The sequence below is a fragment of the Callionymus lyra genome, chromosome 8 (genome assembly GCF_982586985.1).
Source record: "Callionymus lyra chromosome 8, fCalLyr1.hap1.1, whole genome shotgun sequence".
Classification (NCBI taxonomy): domain Eukaryota; kingdom Metazoa; phylum Chordata; class Actinopteri; order Syngnathiformes; family Callionymidae; genus Callionymus; species Callionymus lyra.
In genome coordinates, this window is record NC_141825.1 from 24,125,990 (window position 1) to 24,148,649 (window position 22,660).

At 46.5% G+C, this 22,660-nt stretch overlaps 1 protein-coding gene across 1 annotated transcript in view; it reads right to left on the minus strand.

Moving 5' to 3' along the window:
- Positions 1–22,660, minus strand: part of znf423 (zinc finger protein 423) — a 90,163-nt gene that overhangs the window by 62,519 nt on the left and 4,984 nt on the right. The window contains exons 2-3 of the mRNA XM_087797811.1: positions 14,148–14,204; positions 5,173–5,328 (exon numbers count right to left, since the gene is read on the minus strand). Of these exons, the coding sequence (XP_087653937.1) occupies positions 5,173–5,328; positions 14,148–14,204 (213 nt within the window). The remainder of the gene's footprint in view (positions 1–5,172; positions 5,329–14,147; positions 14,205–22,660) is intronic.

Below are 22,660 nucleotides of genomic sequence, written 5' to 3' on the forward strand. Positions count from 1 at the left end.
ACACACACACACACACACACACAAACACACTCTCACACACACACACACACATCATGTGGCAAATTCTTCTCTTCCACTCGTGCATCCAGTGAAAAGAAGGAAAACAGTCCAGTTAGAGGAGAAGAAAGAAAACCTGCCGAGTCTTTATACCCTCCACAGCACTAGGGGGCCCCGCCGCGCTCACGGGCCCCTGCCGCCGCCAACAATAACCACAATGTGTTCGCTATTGAGGGGTTGCTGGTTCAGATCCCAGCGCGGGCCGAGAGACTCCAGCGAGTGACCGGTACCCCCGCCCCCCCCCCCCCCTTACCGGGCCCTGCAGCACCACCTGTGTAACTTCCAGCGGCCCCCAGGTGAGGGGTCGTCTGGGGGGGTCAAGGTTACCCTAAATTTCCAGCATTATGAAAGACCCCGGGAGTGTCAGGCTCAGATTTCTCATTGTATAAAGATGCCCTGGGGGGGGAGGGTGGGAGGGCACAGTTGAAATCTGCTGGATTCAAAGCCAGACCCCCTCCTCCCTCCCTCCCTCCCCCCCCAGGGAGGAAGAGTTTGCTCACCCTCTTCTCTCCTTCCACCTCTCTCTCGCTCTCTCTATTTTTTCTTCACCAAACATGTGTTGCTGACATGTTGACAGATTGCTCAGTGAGGTGTTTAGGTGCACACGCCATGTCTAGTGAGACCCCCCACCCCCACCCCACCACGCTCTCCCCCTCCTCCCCCCTTTTCTCACCCCCCACCTCCCCAGTTCCTCCCCCTCCATCCATCCAACCCTCTCAGCGCCCAAAACTGCTGCCATCCATATTTCATAAAGGAGAAAGTAGGCTGAAAGAGAGAGAGATGGAGGGAGTTTAGACGAGAGAGGGACCAGTGAGGGAGGCGGGGGGTGAGGAGGAGGAGGGTGAGGGGGGGAGAAACGGGGGAGAAACGGGAAGATAAACAGCGACAAAGCGGGATCAAGGGAGGAGGAGAGGACGAGGAGAAACGGAGAGAGTGTGGAGGAACTCTGGTGAAAAATGAACCCTGGGATGAAAAATGACTTCACAACACACACCCCCCGCCTCACCCCCCCGTCTCACCCCCTGCCTCCCTGACTCCCCCTCTACTGACTCCCCTCTACCCTCCTCTGACATCCCTCTCTCTCTCTCTCTCTCTCTCCCCCTCTCCTCCGGTGCTCCCCTCTCTCTCTGGAAGACCTGAGCGGCAGCCAGCTGTGTGTGTGTGTGTGTGTGTGTGGGGGTGTGTGTGTGTGTGTGTGTGTGTGTGTGTGTGTGTGTGTGTGTGTGTGTGTGTGTGTGCGTGTGTGTGCATGTGTGTGCATGTGTGCCAGGGGCTTAGCACAGGAATCTTCGGGCCACCCTCGGGTACCGAGACAGACTGGAGGGGAGGGGGTGAGGAGGGGTGAGGAGGGGGGAGGAGGCGTGAGGAGGGGGGAGGAGGGGGGGAGGCCACATGGTGAGGAAGAGTGTGAGGAAGCGAGGGATGAAGGCCAAGAGGGAAAACACACTAAAAGACAGTGAAAGAAAAGACGCGAACAAGAAGAGAGTCAAGTCTTGTGGAGTCAGAGGGAGAACACTGGACACACACACACACATGCACACACACGTGCACACACACACTCACACACACACACACACACACACACACACACACACACACACACACACACACACACACGTGCACACACACACTCACACACACACACATGCACACACACGTGCACACACACACTCACACACACACACTTGCACACACACACTCACTCCTCCTAGAAAGTGATCTGTGGTTTTAATAAGAGACGAAGCCTCTCAGGAGTCAGCTGCTCCATGATGACAGACACAGCAGAGTGTGTGTGTGTGTGTGTGCACGTGTGTGTGTGTGTGTGTGTGTGTGTGTGTGTGTGTGTGTGTGTGTGTGTGTGTGTGTGTGTGTGTGTGTGTGTGTGTGTGTGTGTGTGTGTGTGTGTGTGTGTGTGTGTGTGTGTGTGTGACCATGGGTTGCAACAGTGAGGACTCAGCACTGTAAAGAACTCCTACAAGGACCCAATCCAGCCACCCAAAGACCACACACTTCTTCTTCTCTCTCTCTCTTCCGCCTCACCCGTCTCCCTCCTCACCCGTCTTCCTCCTCACCCGTCTTCCTCCTCACCCATCTTCCTCCTCACCCATCTTCCTCCGAGTCCTCACCCGTCTCCCGTCTCCCTCCTCACCCGTTATCCTTCCTCACCCGTCTTCCTTCCTCACCCGTCTTCCTTCCTCACCCGTCTCCCTCCTCACCCGTCTTCCTCCTCACCCATCTCCCTCCTCACCCGTCTCCCTCCTCACCCGTTATCCTTCCTCACCCGTTATCCTTCCTCACCCGTCTTCCTTCCTCACCCGTCTCCCTCCTCACCCGTCTCTCTCCTCACCCGTCTTCCTCCTCACCCGTCTTCCTCCTCACCCATCTCCCTCCTCACCCGTTATCCTTCCTCACCTGTCTTCCTTCCTCACCCGTCTCCCTCCTCACCCTCTCCCTCCTCACCCGTCTTCCTCCTCACCCTCTACCTCTTCACCCGTCTTCCTCCTCAACCTCTTCCTCCTCACCCTCTACCTCTTCACCCGTCTTCCTTCCTCACCCGTCTCCCTCCTCCCCCTCTCCCTCCTCACCCGTCTTCCTCCTCACCCTCTACCTCCTCACCCGTCTTCCTCCTCACCCGTCTCCCTCCTCACCCGTCTCCCTCCTCACCCGTCTTCCTCCTCAACCTCTTCCTCCTCACCCGTCTTCCTCCTCAACCTCTTCCTCCTCACCCGTCTTCCTCCTCAACCTCTTCCTCCTCACCCGTCTTCCTCCTCAACCTCTTCCTCCTCACCCGTCTTCCTCCTCACCCGTCTTCCTCCTCACCCGTCCTCACTTTATAACATGTAGATGTGTCTCAAACTTGCTTTGGATCCTGGAATGTTGTGGCCACTGAGATTGCTTCTGGGATTCAGAGTGTGTGTGTGTGTGTGTGTGTGTGTGTGTGTGTGTGTGTGTGTGTGTGTGTGTGTGTGTGTGTGTGTGTGTGTGTGTGTGTGTGTGTGTGTGTGTGTGTGGTGTGTGTGTGTGTGTGTGTGTGTGTGTGTGTGTGTGTGTGTGTGTGTGTGTGTGTGTGTGTGTGTGTGTGTGTGTGTGTTGATGTGCCAGAGTCACAGAATGTTCTCCATTTGATCTGTAGGAGTTTTTCTCCCGCTCCTCGTCTCCTCAGGGAGCCTCTGCTCCACATTCTGACTCCTACTGAGACCCATCCACTTTCCCCCGACACACACACACACACACACACACACACATGCACACATGCACGCACACACACCCTCACACACAGATCAGACACAGGAAAATCAGTCCATTAGGTGAGGCCCACAGGAGGAGCAGAGGGCGACCGTCACGACTGCAGCAAATCATCTGACGGAGATCAGCAGAGATTCCAGCCCGACATCACAAATACACAACTCCACAGTTCATACAACCGTTCGTTCACTGTCGAGTCAAGATCGGGTCAGCAGAGAGCTGTGTGTGTGTACTTGTGTGAGTCTTTCTGTGTCAGAGAATGATGGTTTTGTGTAGATGTATGCAAGGAAAATGAACTGCAACAGCTTCTCTCTGACACACACTGTACACATGCACACACACACACACACACTCAAAACACAAACCAGAACACACAAAAATACACTCACACAAACAAGCACAGACACGCACATAAAACGTCAATCACATACTCAGTCACACAAACACACACACTAGCCCATAAGAAACACTCACACAAAGACACACTCATACCAACAAACAAAGACACACAAAGACACACTCATACCAACAAACAAAGACACACAAAGACACACTCATACCAACAAACAACACAAATTACTTACTTACTTACCTACAAATAGACATGATTGCACAAGCAATCACACACAGTCACATAAACAAAAATAGATACACATGGACACAGACGCACAAACACACTCAAAAACACAAACCAGGACACACAAAAAACAGTCAAACAAAAGCACACACACACACACTCGCACAGACACACACACAAAAAGTTAAACACATGCTCACTCACACAAACACACACTAGCACAAAACACACAAACAAGCAAAGACACACACACTCTCACATAAATAAATAAATAATTGACACACACACACACATGTTCACACAAACACACACATTCTCACAGACACACACTTGCACACACGTGCACACACACAAACACACACACACACACACACACACACACACACACACAGACAAATGTTCACACAAACACACACACACTCTCACAGACACACACATACACACACACACACACACAGACACATGTTCACACAAACACACACACTCTCACAGACACACACAAACACACACACACACACACAGACAAATGTTCACACAAACACACACACACTCTCACAGACACACACAAACACACTCACGTGCACACACACACACACAAACACACACACACACACAGACACATGTTCACACAAACACACACACACTCTCACAGACACATGTTCACACAAACACACACACACACACACACAGACAAATGTTCACCCAAAACACACACACACACACAGACACATGTTCACACAAACACACACACACTCTCACAGACAAATGTTCACACAAACACACACACACACACTCTCACAGACACACACAAACACACACACAGACAAATGTTCACACAAACACACACACACACACACACACACAGACAAATGTTCACACAAACACACACACACACTCTCACAGACACACCCCAACACACACACATGCACACACAGACAAATGTTCACACAAACACACACACACTCTCACAGACACACACAAACACACACACATGCACACACAGACAAATGTTCACACAAACACACACACACTCTCACAGACACACACAAACACACACACGTGCACACACTCACACACGTGTCAGGATTAGCTTCAGTCACTCGTCCTCCAGGGATGGCTTCATCTCAGTGTCTCCTCCTCACTCTGAGCTGGAATCACAGACCTCCCTCTGAGCTCTGACAGTCGCCCGGTGCTTCACTGAGACTCTCACAGACGCCTCTCTCTGGCGACAGCTGCGACCGCAGACTCACAACAGCAGTGACACACACACACACACACACACACTCTCTCACCTGCGGGGCAGTGGTGGGTCCGGTGCTCCGTGAGCTCGGCCAGACACTCGAAGTCCTGCTGACAGTTGTCACAGGTGAAGATGGGCTCGTCGTCCAGGTCCTCGTCCTGCTCGTCCCCGTCCTCCTGACCCTCCTTGACCTCGGACACCGGCAGCTCTGGAGACACAACGGAAGGAGGAAGACGTGAGTGAGGTCCGAGGGACTGAGGGTCTACCTGGTCGTCACGGCGACCGAGGTGAGAGCACGACTCGGTTCAACATGAAGACATCAACGTCATCTTCACTGAACCATCAGAGCAGAAGGTGAGAGAGAAGAAGAAGAAGAAGAAGAAGAAGAGGTGACCATCTGTCCAGGGGTGAGACAACCGTCTGGTCAGGGAGACATGCTGCTGCCATGACACACACACACACACACACACACAGAAAGACATAAGTACACACACACACAGATGCACGCACGCTTGTAAACACACACTAACAAAATACATATGTACACAAACACACGCAGCCACAGGCACAGGCACACACACACACACACACACACACACACACACACACACACACACACACACACACACACACACACACACACACACACACACACACACACACACACACACACACACACACACACACACACACACACACACACACACACACACTTCAGTGTGTGTTCATCACGCAAACATTGTTGAACAACTGAGATTCCAGTTTCTGCACGAGAACATTCTGGATCTTATTGGAGCTGATTGACCAACAAACTACTCTGATCGACATCATTGATCGACATCTCTGATCGACATCATTGATCGACATCTCTGATCGTCATCATTGATCGACATCTCTGATCGACATCATTGATCGACATCTCTGATCGACATCATTGATCGACATCATTGATCGACATCATTGATCGACATCACTGATCGACATCACTGATCGACATCATTGATCGACATCACTGGTCGACATCATTGATCGACATCATTGATCGACATCATTGATCGACATCACTGGTCGACATCATTGATCAACATCATTGATCGACATCACTGGTCGACATCATTGATCAACATCATTGATCAACATCACTGATCGACATCATTGATCGACATCATTGATCGACATCGCTGATCGACATATTTGATTGACATCTGTTATAGACATCACTGATCGACATCATCGATCGACATCACTGATCGAGATCATTGATCGACATCACTGATCGACATATTTGATCGACATCTACGATCGAAATCATTGATCGACATCTGTGATCGACATCTAAGAAATCAGTGATCAACATCAGTGATCGACATATTTGATCGACATCTGTTATAGACATTATTGATCGACATCATTGATCGACATCATCGATCGACATCTAAGAAATCAGTGATTGATCGACATCGACATCATCGATGGACATTACTGATCGACATCATTGATCGACATCTGTGATCGACATCACTGATGCGACTCACAGTTTCAGCAGGAAATAAACTGATCAAAGATGCTCGTCTTCGTCCAGACTCTTAATTCCAGGTCATTAAATGCGAGCAGCATCTCAGGTGTTGCTCCACGGAGCTCGTCTGGAATAAGAATCAGCGACGCTGAGGGACTCGTGGATCGAGAATCTTTCCACCTGCTCTGAACGTCCTGCTTCAGTACTTGAGTGACAAACATGTGCTGGTGTGTCCGGTGTTGATGAAGAGGTGACATCTACTCTGTTGCTATGACAACAGCCGGACCACCTGACACCAACCACACCTTCAGTGCACTCTTAACCTGTGTGTGTGTGTCAGTGTGTGTGTCTGTCATTGGGTCTCTGATAGTGTGTATGTCTGCATTTGTGTTTTTGTCATGGTGTGTGCCTGTGAACCATTGTGTGTTTATGAGTCAGTGTGTAGGCTTGCATGTGTTTTTGTGTGTGTACCTCTATGAGTATGTATATTTGCATGTGTGTGTTTGTGTGTATGTGTGTATGTGTGTTTGTGAGTAAGTGTGTATGTGTGCATGTTTGTTTTGTGAGTAAGTGTGTATGTGTGTATGTGTGTTTGTGAGTAAGTGTCTATGTGTGCATATGTGTTTGTGAGTAACTGTGTATGTGTGCATGTTTGTTTTGTGAGTAAGTGTGTATGTGTGCATATGTGTTTTGTGAGTAAGTGTGTATGTGTGCATATGTGTTTTGTAAGTGTGTGCATAAGTGTTTTGTGAGTAAGTGTGTGTGTGCATAAGTGTTTTGTGAGTAAGTGTGTATGTGTGCATATGTGTTTTGTAAGTGTGTGTGTGCATATGTGTTCTGTGAGTAAGTGTGTGTGTGCATAAGTGTTCTGTGAGTAAGTGTGTGTGTGCAAATGTGTTTTGTAAGTAAGTGTGTGTGTGTGTGCATATGTGTTTTGTGAGTAAGTGTGTGTGTGTGCATATGTGTTTTGTGAGTAAGTGTGTATGTGTGCATATGTGTTTTGTAAGTAAGTGTGTGTGTGCAAATGTGTTTTGTGAGTAAGTGTGTGTGTTTTGTGAGTAAGTGTGTATGTGTGTATGTGTGTTTGTGAGTAAGTGTCTATGTGTGCATATGTGTTTGTGAGTAACTGTGTATGTGTGCATGTTTGTTTTGTGAGTAAGTGTGTATGTGTGCATATGTGTTTTTGTGAGTAAGTGTGTATGTGTGTATGTGTGTTTGTGAGTAAGTGTGTATGTGTGCATGTTTGTTTTGTGAGTAAGTGTGTATGTGTGCATATGTGTTTTTGTGAGTAAGTGTGTATGTGTGTATGTGTGTTTGTGAGTAAGTGTGTATGTGTGTTTGTGTGTTTGTGAGTAAGTGTCTATGTTTGCATATGTGTTTTGTGAGTAACTGTGTATGTGTGCATGTTTGTTTTGTGAGTAAGTGTGTATGTGTGTATGTGTGTTTGTGAGTAAGTGTGTATGTGTGCATGTTTGTTTTGTGAGTAAGTGTGTATGTGTGTATGTGTGTTTGTGAGTAACTGTGTATGTGTGCATGTTTGTTTTGTGAGTAAGTGTGTATGTGTGCATATGTGTTTTGTGAGTAAGTGTGTATGTGTGCATGTTTGTTTTGTGAGTAAGTGTGTATGTGTGCATATGTTTGTAGGAGTGTGTATGTGTGTGTGTGTGTGTGTGTGTATATGTATTTGTGTGTGTACATGTATGTGTGTATGTGTGTTTGTGAGTAAGTGTGTATGTGTGTATGTGTGTGTGTGAGTAAGTGTCTATGTTTGCATATGTGTTTTGTGAGTAACTGTGTATGTGTGCATGTTTGTTTTGTGAGTAAGTGTGTATGTGTGCATATGTTTGTAGGAGTGTGTATGTGTGTGTGTGTATTTGTGTGTGTATGTATGTGTATTTGTGTGTATATGTATGTGTATTTGTGTGTGTATATGTATGTGTGCACGTGTGTAATTAGATAAAGAGAAGTGAATTAACAGAGTCCACAGTGTGTAGTGATGTAGCAGACACGCCTCACAGGGACTCACTAATCACTCTGGTTACACTCACAACCACGTGTGTGTGTTTCCTGCTGTCATCGCTCACGTTCAAGTTCAGCTGCTAATTATGGAGGCAAACGATAACGAGCTAATGAACGGAGAAACAACTAATCAAGTGTGTGTCAGCGAACAACCGGCAGAGAACACAAGTGCAGGCGCAACCTGGTTCTGACCCAAACTCCTGAAGAGTGAAGAGCAGGAGATCTTTGTGTGCGTCTCTGACTCGCTCTTGTTGTGTTGACAGACACACACACACAGACACACACACAGTGAGCAGGACTAGTGTCGGTCCAGCAGTCGTCTCCACTACCAACCCCCTCCTCCCCTGGTGTGTTTCCACCAGTGTGTGTCTCTGCGGGGCAGCTGTGCACCAGGCCCACAAACACACACACTCGTGGGACACACAGCGATCAGGGACGGCGGCGGTTCTGGAAAAACTGGATGATGAAAGATACGCACACGTCATGGAAGTGATGACAACAACCACAGAAATCACACAAACAAGTTCACAATTGTTGACGTGTCGACGGACAAACAGGGAACCGGAACCATGAGGTTCTGCAGTACCAACTGAACACAGGAATGTCTCACACACACACACACACACACACACACACACAAACAGGTGCGCACAAACACAGGCAGTGCACATGCAAACACACACACATGCACACACACACACACACACACACAGGAAGTGTTTTCTGTGCTGCCGTGGGGAAATTAAAACAACATTATGGACCTCCAGAGAGAGTTAGTGAGAGAGAGATGAAGATGAAGAAGAAGAGGAAGAACATTATGAAGAGGAAGAACATGATGAAGAGGAAGAACATGATGAAGAGGAAGAACATGATGAAGAGGAAGAACATGAGGATGAAGAGGAAGAACATGAGGAGGAAGAACATGAGGAGGAAGAAGAAGATGAGGAGGACGACACTCTTCATCATCATCATCTTAATCTTCATCATCATATCCACCCATCATCATCATCATCATGAACTTCATAATCATCTTCATCTTCTTCATGATCATCATCATTAAACCTTTTTGTCATCTTCAGCATCATCATCATCATCATTTTTATTTTCATCATCATATCCACCCATCATCATCATCATCATCATCATGAACTTCGTAATCACCTTCATCTTCTTCATGATCATCATCATTAAACCTTTTTGTCATCTTCATCATCATCATCATCATCTTTATTTTCATCAGCTTTATCTTCATCATCATCATCATCATCATCTTTATTTTCATCATCTTTATCTTCATCATCATCATCTTTATTTTCATCATCTTCATCATCATCATCATCATCTTAATCTTCATCATCATATCCACCCATCATCATCATCATCATCATCATCATGAACTTCGTAATCACCTTCATCTTCTTCATGATCATCATCATTAAACCTTTTTGTCATCTTCATCATCATCATCATCATCTTTATTTTCATCAGCTTTATCTTCATCATCATCATCATCATCATCTTTATTTTCATCATCTTTATCTTCATCATCATCATCTTTATTTTCATCATCTTCATCATCATCATCATCATCATCATCTTAATCTTCATCATCATATCCACCCATCATCATCATCATCATCATCATCATGAACTTCGTAATCACCTTCATCTTCTTCATGATCATCATCATTAAACCTTTTTGTCATCTTCATCATCATCATCATCTTTATTTTCATCAGCTTAATCTTCATCATCATCATCATCATCTTTATTTTCATCATCATCATCTTTATTTTCATCATCTTTATCTTCATCATCATCATCATCATCTTTATCTTCATCATTGTTATCATCATCTTCATCGTCTCATTATCATCATCATGACCCTTGTCATCCTAATTTTCAACTTCTTTTAACCTTATTCATCATCATTTTATCTTTTTCATCTTCATCATCTTCATCATCATCATCTTCATCATGATAATCATGAAGTTTATTATAATCATCATCATCTTCATCAAACATGTCAAAGGATGTGACCTATAGTTGCTCATATAAGGCGATGACTTGAGTTCATGTAAAGAATCAAACATGGCTCTACCACACACACACACACACACACACACCTTAACACACACACACACACACACACACACACACACACACACACACACACACACACACACACACACACACACACACACACACACACACACACACACACACACACACACACCTTAACACACACACACACACACACACACACACCTTAACACACACACACACACACACACACACACACACCTTAACACACACACACACACACACACACACACACACACACACACCTTAACACACACACACACACACACACCTCAACAACTCTCAGTTTCAGCTCAGGGATTTGACAAATCTTTTCCACAATGACTCACTGACTCATTCTTTGTATGCGACTCTGAGAATGTTCTCCAACACAAATACTGAACTGAACTGTGTGTCCGTGTGTGTGTGTGTGTGTGTCCATGTGTGTGTGTGTGTGTGTGTGTCCGTGTGTGTGTGTGTGTGTCCATGTGTGTGTGTGTGTGTGTGTGTGTGTGTCCATGTGTGTGTGTGTGTGTCCATGTGTGTGTGTGTGTGTGTGTGTGTGTGTGTGTGTCCATGTGTGTGTGTGTGTGTGTGTGTGTGTGTCCATGTGTGTGTGTGTGTGTGTGTGTCCGTGTGTGTGTGTGTGTGTCCATGTGTGTGTGTGTGTGTGTGTGTGTCCATGTGTGTGTGTGTGTGTGTGTGTGTGTGTGTCCATGTGTGTGTGTGTGTGTGTGTGTCCGTGTGTGTGTGTGTCCATGTGTGTGTGTGTGTGTGTGTGTGTGTGTGTCCATGTGTGTGTGTGTGTGTGTGTGTCCATGTGTGTGTGTGTGTGTGTGTGTCCGTGTGTGTGTGTGTGTGTCCATGTGTGTGTGTGTGTGTGTGTGTCCGTGTGTGTGTGTGTGTGTCCATGTGTGTGTGTGTGTGTGTGTGTCCATGTGTGTGTGTGTGTGTCAGCGAGAACGTCTAAAATCCGTCTTCTCTCTCCATCACTGGCAGACCTTCTCGTCCACAGAGCTTCATTCATGGTCTTCTGGCTGAGTGTGTGAGAGAGAGGACGGAGACAAAGAGGACATGTCTCCTGGTTGTGTCCCCGCGGGGGCCGCAGACGCCCCAGGAGACGCCCGCGGGGCTCCTCGGTGGAGGAAACCCCGGAGGTGCAGATGTTCTGAAGGACTGAGTCCATGTTGTTCCTCTGACTCACCTCCAAACCTCCCCCTCACCAAACTCAACACAAGATTTCCTCGGAAAGAAAAGGAAATAAGAAAAGGTTTCACACCATTTCTTCACCTCGCCATCTAGTTGTATCGACAACACACACACACACACACACACACACACACGCACACACACACACACTGTGAGGGACGTGAGACAGAAAGTGATTCACAGCGAGGTGAGACGGGAATTGAAGTCTAAATTGAAAGAGTGGCTGAGTCAGGGAATATGAGGAGTGTGAAGTTAGAGGTGTGTGTGTGTGTGCGTGTGTGTGTGTGTGTGTGCGTGTGTGTGTTAGCGAGAGAGAGAGAGAGAGTGTCGTATCATGGGACTGTAACTTCCTGCAGGATCTGACACACACAGCAGTTCTAGTCAGCCACCCAGGACCAAAGTCAGCACCCCCTTTAAACACGCTCACACACACACACACACGCTCACACACACACAAGCACACACACATCCCCTGGAGGTGAGCTAGTGTAGGTCTCCTAACAGGGGGGCAGAGGATGGGAGGGTTCAGCACATCATGGTGCCCCTGAGGTCAAACTTTCCTACCATCATCCCTAAAGAGCTGAAGGAGCAACAGAGGAGAGACAGATGGAGAGACAGACAGACAGACAGACAGACAGACAGACAGACAGACACACACAGACAGACAGAGGACACCATATCTGCTAGAAGACCTTTAAGAGTTGGTACATTTTAATTTAAATAAATATAGAGTTTTAAATTGTGAGGAGTCTACGTCCTTTTCTTTGTCAAACATGACTGTGTAACAAACAAGACTGTGAGTGTGTAACAACATGACTGTGAGTATGTAACAACATGACTGTGAGTGTGTAACAACATGACTGTGAGTGTGTAACAACATGACTGTGAGTGTGTAACAACATGACTGTGAGTGTGTAACAACATGACTGTGAGTGTGTAACAACATGACTGTGAGTGTGTAACAACATGACTGTGAGTGTGTAACAACATGACTGTGAGTGTGTAACAACATGACTGTGAGTGTGTAACAACATGACTGTGAGTGTGTAACAACACGACTGTGAGTGTGTAACAACATGACTGTGAGTGTGTAACAACATGACTGTGAGTGTGTAACAACACGACTGTGAGTGTGTAACAACACGACTGTGAGTGTGTAACAACACGACTGTGAGTGTGTAACAACATGACTGTGCGTGTGTAACAACATGACTGTGAGTGTGTAACAACATGACTGTGAGTGTGTAACAACATGACTGTGAGTGTGAAACAACACGACTGTGAGTGTGTAACAACACGACTGTGAGTGTGTAACAACATGACTGTGAGTGTGTAACAACATGACTGTGAGTGTGTAACAACACGACTGTGAGTGTGTAACAACACGACTGTGCGTGTGTAACAACATGACTGTGAGTGTGTAACAACATGACCGTGAGTGTGTAACAGTAACAACATGACTGTGAGTGTGTAACAACATGACTGTGAGTGTGTAACAACATGACTGTGAGTGTGTAACAACATGACTGTGAGTGTGTAACAACATGACTGTGAGTGTGTAACAACACGACTGTGAGTGTGTAACAACATGACTGTGAGTGTGTAACAACATGACTGTGAGTGTGTAACAACATGACCGTGAGTGTGTAACAGTAACAACATGACTGTGAGTGTGTAACAACATGACTGTGAGTGTGTAACAACATGACTGTGAGTGTGTAACAAACAAGACTGTGAGTGTGTAAAAACAAGACTGTGAGTGTGTAACAAACAAGACTGTGAGTGTGTAACAAACAAGACTGTGAGTGTGTAACAACATGACTGTGAGTGTGTAAAAACAAGACTGTGAGTGTGTAATTTAAAAGTATAGATTAATAGATTAAAAAGTCTAAATAGACCATAATAATCAAGATGATGACGTTGATCTATTAACATATTGACAATAAGGAACTTTGATGATGGACTTGTTGTCGAGTCAGTGTCAGTGTGTGTAGCTGCTGTGGTAGAACTTGAAACATTCCTGAACTGAAACTAAACTCATTTATTGATGATGGTTTTCACTCAAACATGTGAAACTGAACAACTAGTCTTTGAACTCACTCCCTCTCAGTGAACTCATCACTGCAGCTGTGTGTTTTTTTTTAGTGTCATATTTACATTTATTTGTATTAGCGTATGGTTTCTTGCACTTGTTTGCTCACCTGTCTGAGTGACGGCCTCATCCCAGGTTCTGCTCTCAGAGTCTCCTTCTTCCACGGCTGAGGGAGGGAAAGAAAGTCTTTATTTCAGTGGATTCATAACTTTCTACCTTTTATTCGTGTCCACTTGTGAGACAAAGAGAAACGGAGTCTCTGCCGGAAAAACACACAGGAATGTGGCTGGCAGTTTCCTGGTTGGACAGGAAGCAGGATGTGCAGCTGGCACACCAACAGGAAGTGGTGCAAGACAACACAATGTAACTTCCTGTCCAGTTAACTCTTAGCTGATCCTCGACACGCACTCGTTCCGGACCATCACTCCGAGCTCACACACTTGAATTCAAGTCATCCGTCAGGACAAAAACACGTGTGCCGAGCAGAACCTTGAATTCTGGCGTCGGGTTCTGGTCTAAAAATCCCCTCTGAGGACATGGATCTGGTTCTGAAGGCCAGATGTGGACCAGCGCATGCTAATAAACGACTAATAGATCCCCAGACGCACGCAGAGCTCAACACACACTCCAGTCACACACACACACACACACAGGGTTGGACCCGATGGCTGCACGTCGGCCCGAACAGAACCATGAGACGTGGACCTCCCAACACGACCGCCAGCTCTGCCAAACACAGCAGACAGAGGAGAAACAAAGTTCTCTGAGGTCATGAAAGCTGCTCCACGAGACCCGCAGGACATGACGGCGGCGACCGGTCCAGACGCCTGCTCTCGGGTTTCGTGTCGTGGAACTCTTGGAAGTGGACCGGCTCTGATAACAGCCAGTTTCTCCTGATAGTTCTCTGGGGAGTTCTGTGTTTCATTAGCCGGGCCTACAAAGCTTTATTTAGATTCACCAACTTCATCTGTTCCCCTCGGAGACTCTCGCACCGTTCGTGTGAACCCTGAACACCCCAGGGGTCCACGGAGCCGCTAAATATACATGTGCTGTTGTGAGCTGGTGCAGGAAGTTCTTCTCCGAGTGGAAGAAGACGGTTTGTTCACATCCCGACGACTCTTGTTGACGTCCAGTGTTTCATATCAGTCTCCCTCATTGATGTCGTCTACAGCTAACACTGTATTTAGCTGTTAGCTTTGTAGCATCTACAGCTAACACTGTATTTAGCTGTTAGCTTTGTAGCATCTACAGCTAACACTGTATTTAGCTGGTTATCATTGTAGCATCTACAGCTAACACTGTATTTAGCTGGTTATCATTGTAGCATCTACAGCTAACACTGTATTTAGTTCGTTAGCGTTTTAGCATCTACAGCTAACACTGTATTTAGCTGGTTGGCGTTTTAGCATCTACAGCCAACACTGTATTTAGCTGCTTGGCGTTTTAGCATCTACAGCTAACACTGTATTTAGCTGGTTGGCGTTTTAGCATCTACAGCCAACACTGTATTTAGCTGGTTGGCGTTTTAGCATCTACAGCTAACACTGTATTTAGCTGGTTGGCGTTTTAGCATCTACAGCCAACACTGTATTTAGCTGGTTGGCGTTTTAGCATCTACAGCTAACACTGTATTTAGCTGGTTGGCGTTTTAGCATCTACAGCTAACACTGTATTTAGCTGGTTGGCGTTTTAGCATCTACAGCTAACACTGTATTTAGCTGGTTATCATTGTAACATCTACAGCTAACACTGTATTTATCTGGCTAGCTTTGTAACATCTACAGCTAACACTGTATTTAGCTGGTTAGTGATGTAGCATCTAAAGCTAACACTGTATTTAGCTGGTTAGCTTTGTGACATTAACAGCTCATATTCGGAGCTAATGTTTTATTTAGCGTGTTTATCCAAGTAGTTGGACCAACCTGTTCACACACACATGTTAACACACACACACACACACACACACAAACCTGACCTCCACATGTCAGTGTCTTCTTTGTTCATGCTCAACTACACACATGTGCCAGGCGTGCACACACAAGCATGCATGCCAACACCTCACACACATGCACAAAGTCAAAGACATGACACAGACAAATGCATGCGTTATGCACACACAGAGACACATGCAGACACACACCAACCCATGGACATGCACCTATAGAGACACACACACACACACACACACCCACACACGTACACACACACAGAGAGAAACACAAAAACACATGCACAGACACACTCACATGGACAGATACACGCTTACATGCAGACACAAACAAACACACTTTCACACAGACACACTCAGATGAAGACACACTGGCATGCAGAAACACACAGACACACACTGTTACACACACTCTTACACACACACAGTATCAGGGCCAGCGGGTCCCTGGGCGGCTCAGCGCTCTGGTGTTCCCACATCATTATGACAAACGGGTCGCTGTGACCAATCACACCGAGTCCAGGAGGCCCGGAGAGGCGGGATGTGGGTCAGAGCGACCAATGATGGGCCGGTTCTGTCCCCCGGGGGCCCCGGGTCTGATTGACAGCCGGTCCTGGACAGTCGGGAGAAGGAATTGTCATCTCTGAGGCTCTTTCTTCTCTCACTGTAGCTCCTCCAGTTCTCTTACCGGGGGCGACTCCCTCACTGACCCCCACCCTCCCTCCAGCAGCCCACTTCCTGGGCCCCAGGAACCCCTCCAGAACCCCCACACCCCTCACCCACCGACAATCTCTGTGATTGGCCGATCGTCACGTCCCTCAGGAAAGACTTTGTGACAGAACTGGCCGAGAACCGATGCCAATCTCCGTCCCCAGGCTGCCCCCCGGGAGCCCTCCTGACTTGAATGGCCTCTGTCGAACACACACACACACACTGACGCACACACACACACTGACGCACACAGACACACAATTCTAGTCGAGGGACAGGCCAGAAGCTGATTAACCAAATTCTTTTATCAGCAGTGAAACTGCTCTCTCTCTGTGTCTGCCTAAATTCTGAACCGAAGAGCCTTAAAAAACATAAACACACACACACACAAATCTACACACACACACACACACTCGCTCACAGAGCTGCTGGCCAGAAACAGCAGGCCAGTCTGGGGTTTGGGACAGTGTGTGTGTAGACGTTTGTTTGCGGCGGAGGGGGACGGAGCTTAGATGAACAACAGAAGCATCAGTCTGGCCGACAGGCTCCGTCAACCTCCTCTATCTTCTGCTGCAGCTCTGAAGGACTCGTGAAGCTGAGGAGCCGCTGACTCAGGACACCAGAGCAACACTATCGTGGTGAAGGAAAACATCCGTTGTGATGGTGACTCGGCGCTCTGTAGGTGGCGCTCTCGGTGCCGATGAAATGCATGGTTGTGTGAGCGGTTCAGTGTAGTCACACCATAGTTTCATTACACAACTTATTTGTGTTCAAGCTCAACAACATCATCCATGGATTCATCATGGAATCTACTGTGACTCAATGACTCTTAAGTGACTCAATAACTGTTAAGTGACTCAATGACTCTTAAGTGACTCAATAACTGTTAAGTGACTCAATGACTGTTAAGTGACTCAATGACTCTACAGTGACTCAATGACTCTAGAATGACTTAAGTGACTCAATGACGACTAAAGTGACTCTTTGGTGACCTCATAACTCTACAGTGACTCAATGGCTCTACAGTGACTCAATGACTGTTAAGTGACTCAATAACTCCACGGTGACTCAATGACTCTACAGTGACTCAATGACTGTTAAGTGACTCAATAACTCCACGGTGACTCAATGGTTCTACAGTGACTCAATGACTCTACAGTGACTCAATGACTGTTAAGTGACTCAATGACTGTTAAGTGACTCAATGACTGTTAAGTGACTCAATGACTTAAGTGACTCAATGACTGTTAAGTGACTCAATGACTTAAGTGACTCAATGACTGTTAAGTGACTCAATGACTGTTAAGTGACTCAATGACTCTACAGTGACTCAATGACTCTAGAATGACTTAAGTGACTCAATGACTGTTAAGTGACTCAATGACTGTTAAGTGACTCAATGACTCTACAGTGACTCAATGACTCTACAGTGACTCAATGACTCTAGAATGACTTAAGTGACTCAATGACTGTTAAGTGACTCAATAACTCCACAGTGACTCAATGACTCTACAGTGACTCAATGACTCTAGAATGACTTAAGTGACTCAATGACAACTAAAGTGACTCTTTGGTGACCTCATAACTCTACAGTGACTCAATGGCTCTACAGTGACTCAATGACTGTTAAGTGACTCAATAACTCCACGGTGACTCAATGACTCTACAGTGACTCAATGACTGTTAAGTGACTCAATAACTCCACGGTGACTCAATGGTTCTACAGTGACTCAATGACTCTACAGTGACTCAATGACTGTTAAGTGACTCAATGACTGTTAAGTGACTCAATGACTGTTAAGTGACTCAATGACTTAAGTGACTCAATGACTGTTAAGTGACTCAATGACTTAAGTGACTCAATGACTGTTAAGTGACTCAATGACAACTAAAGTGACTCTTTGGTGACCTCATAACTCTACAGTGACTCGATGACTATAAGTGACTCCTTAAGCAACGCTATCATGATTCAACAATTATAGTGTCAGTCAGTGACTCTACAGTGACTCAATGGTTCTACAGTGACTCAATGGCTCTACAGTGACTCAATGGCTCTACAGTGACTCAATGGCTCTACAGTGACTCAATGGTTCTACAGTGACTCAATGGCTCTACAGTGACTCAATGGCTCTACAGTGACTCAATGGCTCTACAGTGACTCAATGGCTCTACAGTGACTCAATGGTTCTACAGTGACTCAATGGTTCTACAGTGACTCAATGGCTCTACAGTGACTCAATGGCTCTACAGTGACTCAATGGCTCTACAGTGACTCAATGGCTCTACAGTGACTCAATGGTTCTACAGTGACTCAATGGCTCTACAGTGACTCAATGGCTCTACAGTGACTCAATGGCTCTACAGTGACTCAATGGCTCTACAGTGACTCAATGGCTCTACAGTGACTCAATGGCTCTACAGTGACTCAATGGTTCTACAGTGACTCAATGGCTCTACAGTGACTCAATGGCTCTACAGTGACTCAATGGCTCTACAGTGACTCAATGGCTCTACAGTGACTCAATGGCTCTACAGTGACTCAATGGCTCTACAGTGACTCAATGGCTCTACAGTGACTCAATGGCTCTACAGTGACTCAATGGCTCTACAGTGACTCAATGGCTCTACAGTGACTCAATGGTTCTACAGTGACTCAATGGTTCTACAGTGACTCAATGGCTCTACAGTGACTCAATGACTCTACAGTGACTCAATGGTTCTACAGTGACTCAATGGTTCTACAGTGACTCAATGGTTCTACAGTGACTCAATGGTTCTACAGTGACTCAATGGTTCTACAGTGACTCAATGACTCTACAGTGACTCAATGGTTCTACAGTGACTCAATGGTTCTACAGCGACTCAATGGTTCTACAGTGACTCAATGGTTCTACAGTGACTCAATGACTCTACAGTGACTCAATGGTTCTACAGTGACTCAATGGTTCTACAGTGACTCAATGGTTCTACAGTGACTCAATGGTTCTACAGTGACTCAATGACTCTACAGTGACTCAATGGTTCTACAGTGACTCAATGGCTCTACAGTGACTCAATGGTTCTACAGTGACTCAATGGTTCTACAGTGACTCAATGGCTCTACAGTGACTCAATGGCTCTACAGTGACTCAATGGCTCTACAGTGACTCAATGGTTCTACAGTGACTCAATGGCTCTACAGTGACTCAATGATTCTACAGTGACTCAATGGTTCTACAGTGACTCAATGATTCTACAGTGACTCAATGGCTCTACAGTGACTCAATGGCTCTACAGTGACTCAATGATTCTACAGTGACTCAATGGCTCTACAGTGACTCAATGGTTCTACAGTGACTCAATGGTTCTACAGTGACTCAATGGCTCTACAGTGACTCAATGGCTCTACAGTGACTCAAAGACTCCACTCTTCAGGATCAACACAAATAATCTACACACAACACGTGATTGTGCGTCACATCAAAAACACAAACGTCCACCTCGTCTGTGACTCGCTCCCTCCTCCCTCTGACTCGCTCTATTGTGAGTCTCTGCAGGAGCTGCTGCCTTTTGACGGAGGTGAAGAAGAAGTTAGAAAAACAACTGACGACTGCAGCGAACGAGAGAAGCTGGACTGATGTGTTCACACTCTTCTGGTCAGACTTCATCCACACTTCACACACTCTTGATGGAGAGAAGTGAGGGAACATGAAGGAGAGAAGTGAGGGAAAATGATGGAGAGAAGTGAGGGAACATGAAGAAGAGAAGTGAGGGAACATGATGGAGAGAAGTGAGGGAACATGAAGGAGAGAAGTGGGGGAACATGATGGAGAGAAGTGAGGGAACATGAAGGAGAGAAGTGAGGGAACATGATGGAGAGAAGTGAGGGAACATGATGGAGAGAAGTGAGGGAACATGAAGGAGAGAAGTGAGGGAACATGATGGAGAGAAGTGAGGGAACATGAAGGAGAGAAGTGAGGGAACATGATGGAGAGAAGTGAGGGAACATGAAGGAGAGAAGTGGGGGAACATGATGGAGAGAAGTGAGGGAACATGAAGAAGAGAAGTGAGGGAACATGATGGAGAGAAGTGAGGGAACATGAAGGAGAGAAGTGGGGGAACATGATGGAGAGAAGTGAGGGAACATGAAGGAGAGAAGTGAGGGAACATGATGGAGAGAAGTGAGGGAACATGATGGAGAGAAGTGAGGGAACATGAAGGAGAGAAGTGAGGGAACATGATGGAGAGAAGTGAGGGAACATGAAGGAGAGAAGTGGGGGAACATGATGGAGAGAAGTGAGGGAACATGATGGAGAGAAGTGAGGGAACATGAAGGAGAGAAGTGAGGGAACATGATGGAGAGAAGTTAGGGAACATGGAGGAGAGGAGTTAGGGAACATGATGGAGAGAAGTGATGGAACATGAAGGAGAGAAGTTAGGGAACATGATGGAGAGAAGTGAGGGAACATGGAGGAGAGGAGTGAGGGAACATGGAGGAGGAGTGAGGGAACATGAAGGAGAGAAGTGAGGGAACATGATGGAGAGAAGTGAGGGAACATGATGGAGAGAAGTGAGGGAATATGATGGAGAGAAGTGAGGGAACATGATGGAGAGAAGTGAGGGAACATGAAGGAGAGAAGTGAGGGAACATGATGGAGAGAAGTTAGTGAACATGGAGGAGAGGAGTTAGGGAACATGATGGAGAGAAGTGATGGAACATGAAGGAGAGAAGTTAGGGAACATGATGGAGAGAAGTGAGGGAACATGGAGGAGAGGAGTGAGGGAACATGGAGGAGGAGTGAGGGAACATGGAGGAGAGAAGTGAGGGAACATGAAGGAGAGAAGTGAGGGAACATGATGGAGAGAAGTGAGGGAACATGATGGAGAGAAGTGAGGGAACATGATGGAGAGAAGTGAGGGAACATGAAGGAGAGAAGTGGGGGAACATGATGGAGAGAAGTGAGGGACATGATGGAGAGAAGTTAGGGAACATGATGGAGAGAAGTGAGGGAACATGATGGAGAGAAGTGAGGGAACATGATGGAGAGAAGTGAGGGAACATGAAGGAGAGAAGTGAGGGAACATGATGGAGAGAAGTGAGGGAACATGATGGAGAGAAGTGAGGGAACATGATGGAGAGAAGTGAGGGAACATGAAGGAGAGAAGTGAGGGAACATGATGGAGAGAAGTGAGGGAACATGATGGAGAGAAGTGAGGGAACATGATGGAGAGAAGTGAGGGAACATGAAGGAGAGAAGTGAGGGAACATGATGGAGAGAAGTGAGGGAACATGAAGGAGAGAAGTGAGGGAACATGATGGAGAGAAGTGAGGGAACATGAAGGAGAGAAGTGAGGGAACATGAAGGAGAGAAGTGAGGGAACATGAAGGAGAGAAGTGAGGGAACATGAAGGAGAGAAGTGAGGGACAAATGTGTATGCTTGTACATAAATGCGTATATATGCATGCCGATGTGTGTGTATACGACTGTGTGTGTGTGTAGATGTTGTGTGTTTGTGTGCGTGTGCATTTGCATGCTAGTGTATGTGTGCGCATGTGTGTGTTTACGACTGTGTGTGTGTTTGTGTGAGTGTGAATGTGTGTCTATGTGTGTGTTTACAACTGTGTGTGTGTGTTTGTGTGTGTGTGCATGAGCATGCGTGTCTATGTGTTTGTTTACAACGGTGTGTGTGTTTACAACGGTGTGTGTGTTTTGTGCGTCTCCCTGAGACAGTCTGGTCTGAGCAGAGCCTGAAGAACCAGAGCTTCAGTCGAGCAGTCGAGTGAAACCGAGCGAAGCAAAGTCGAGGCAAAGGACCACAGTGTGTCAGTGTGTGTATGAGCACGAGAGTGTGTCAGTGTGTGTATGAGCACGAGAGTGTGTCAGTGTGTGTATGAGCACGAGAGTGTGTCAGTGTGTGTATGAGCACGAGAGTGTGTCAGTGTGTGTACGAGAGTGTGTTTGTGTTGTGCTCAGGTAAAACAG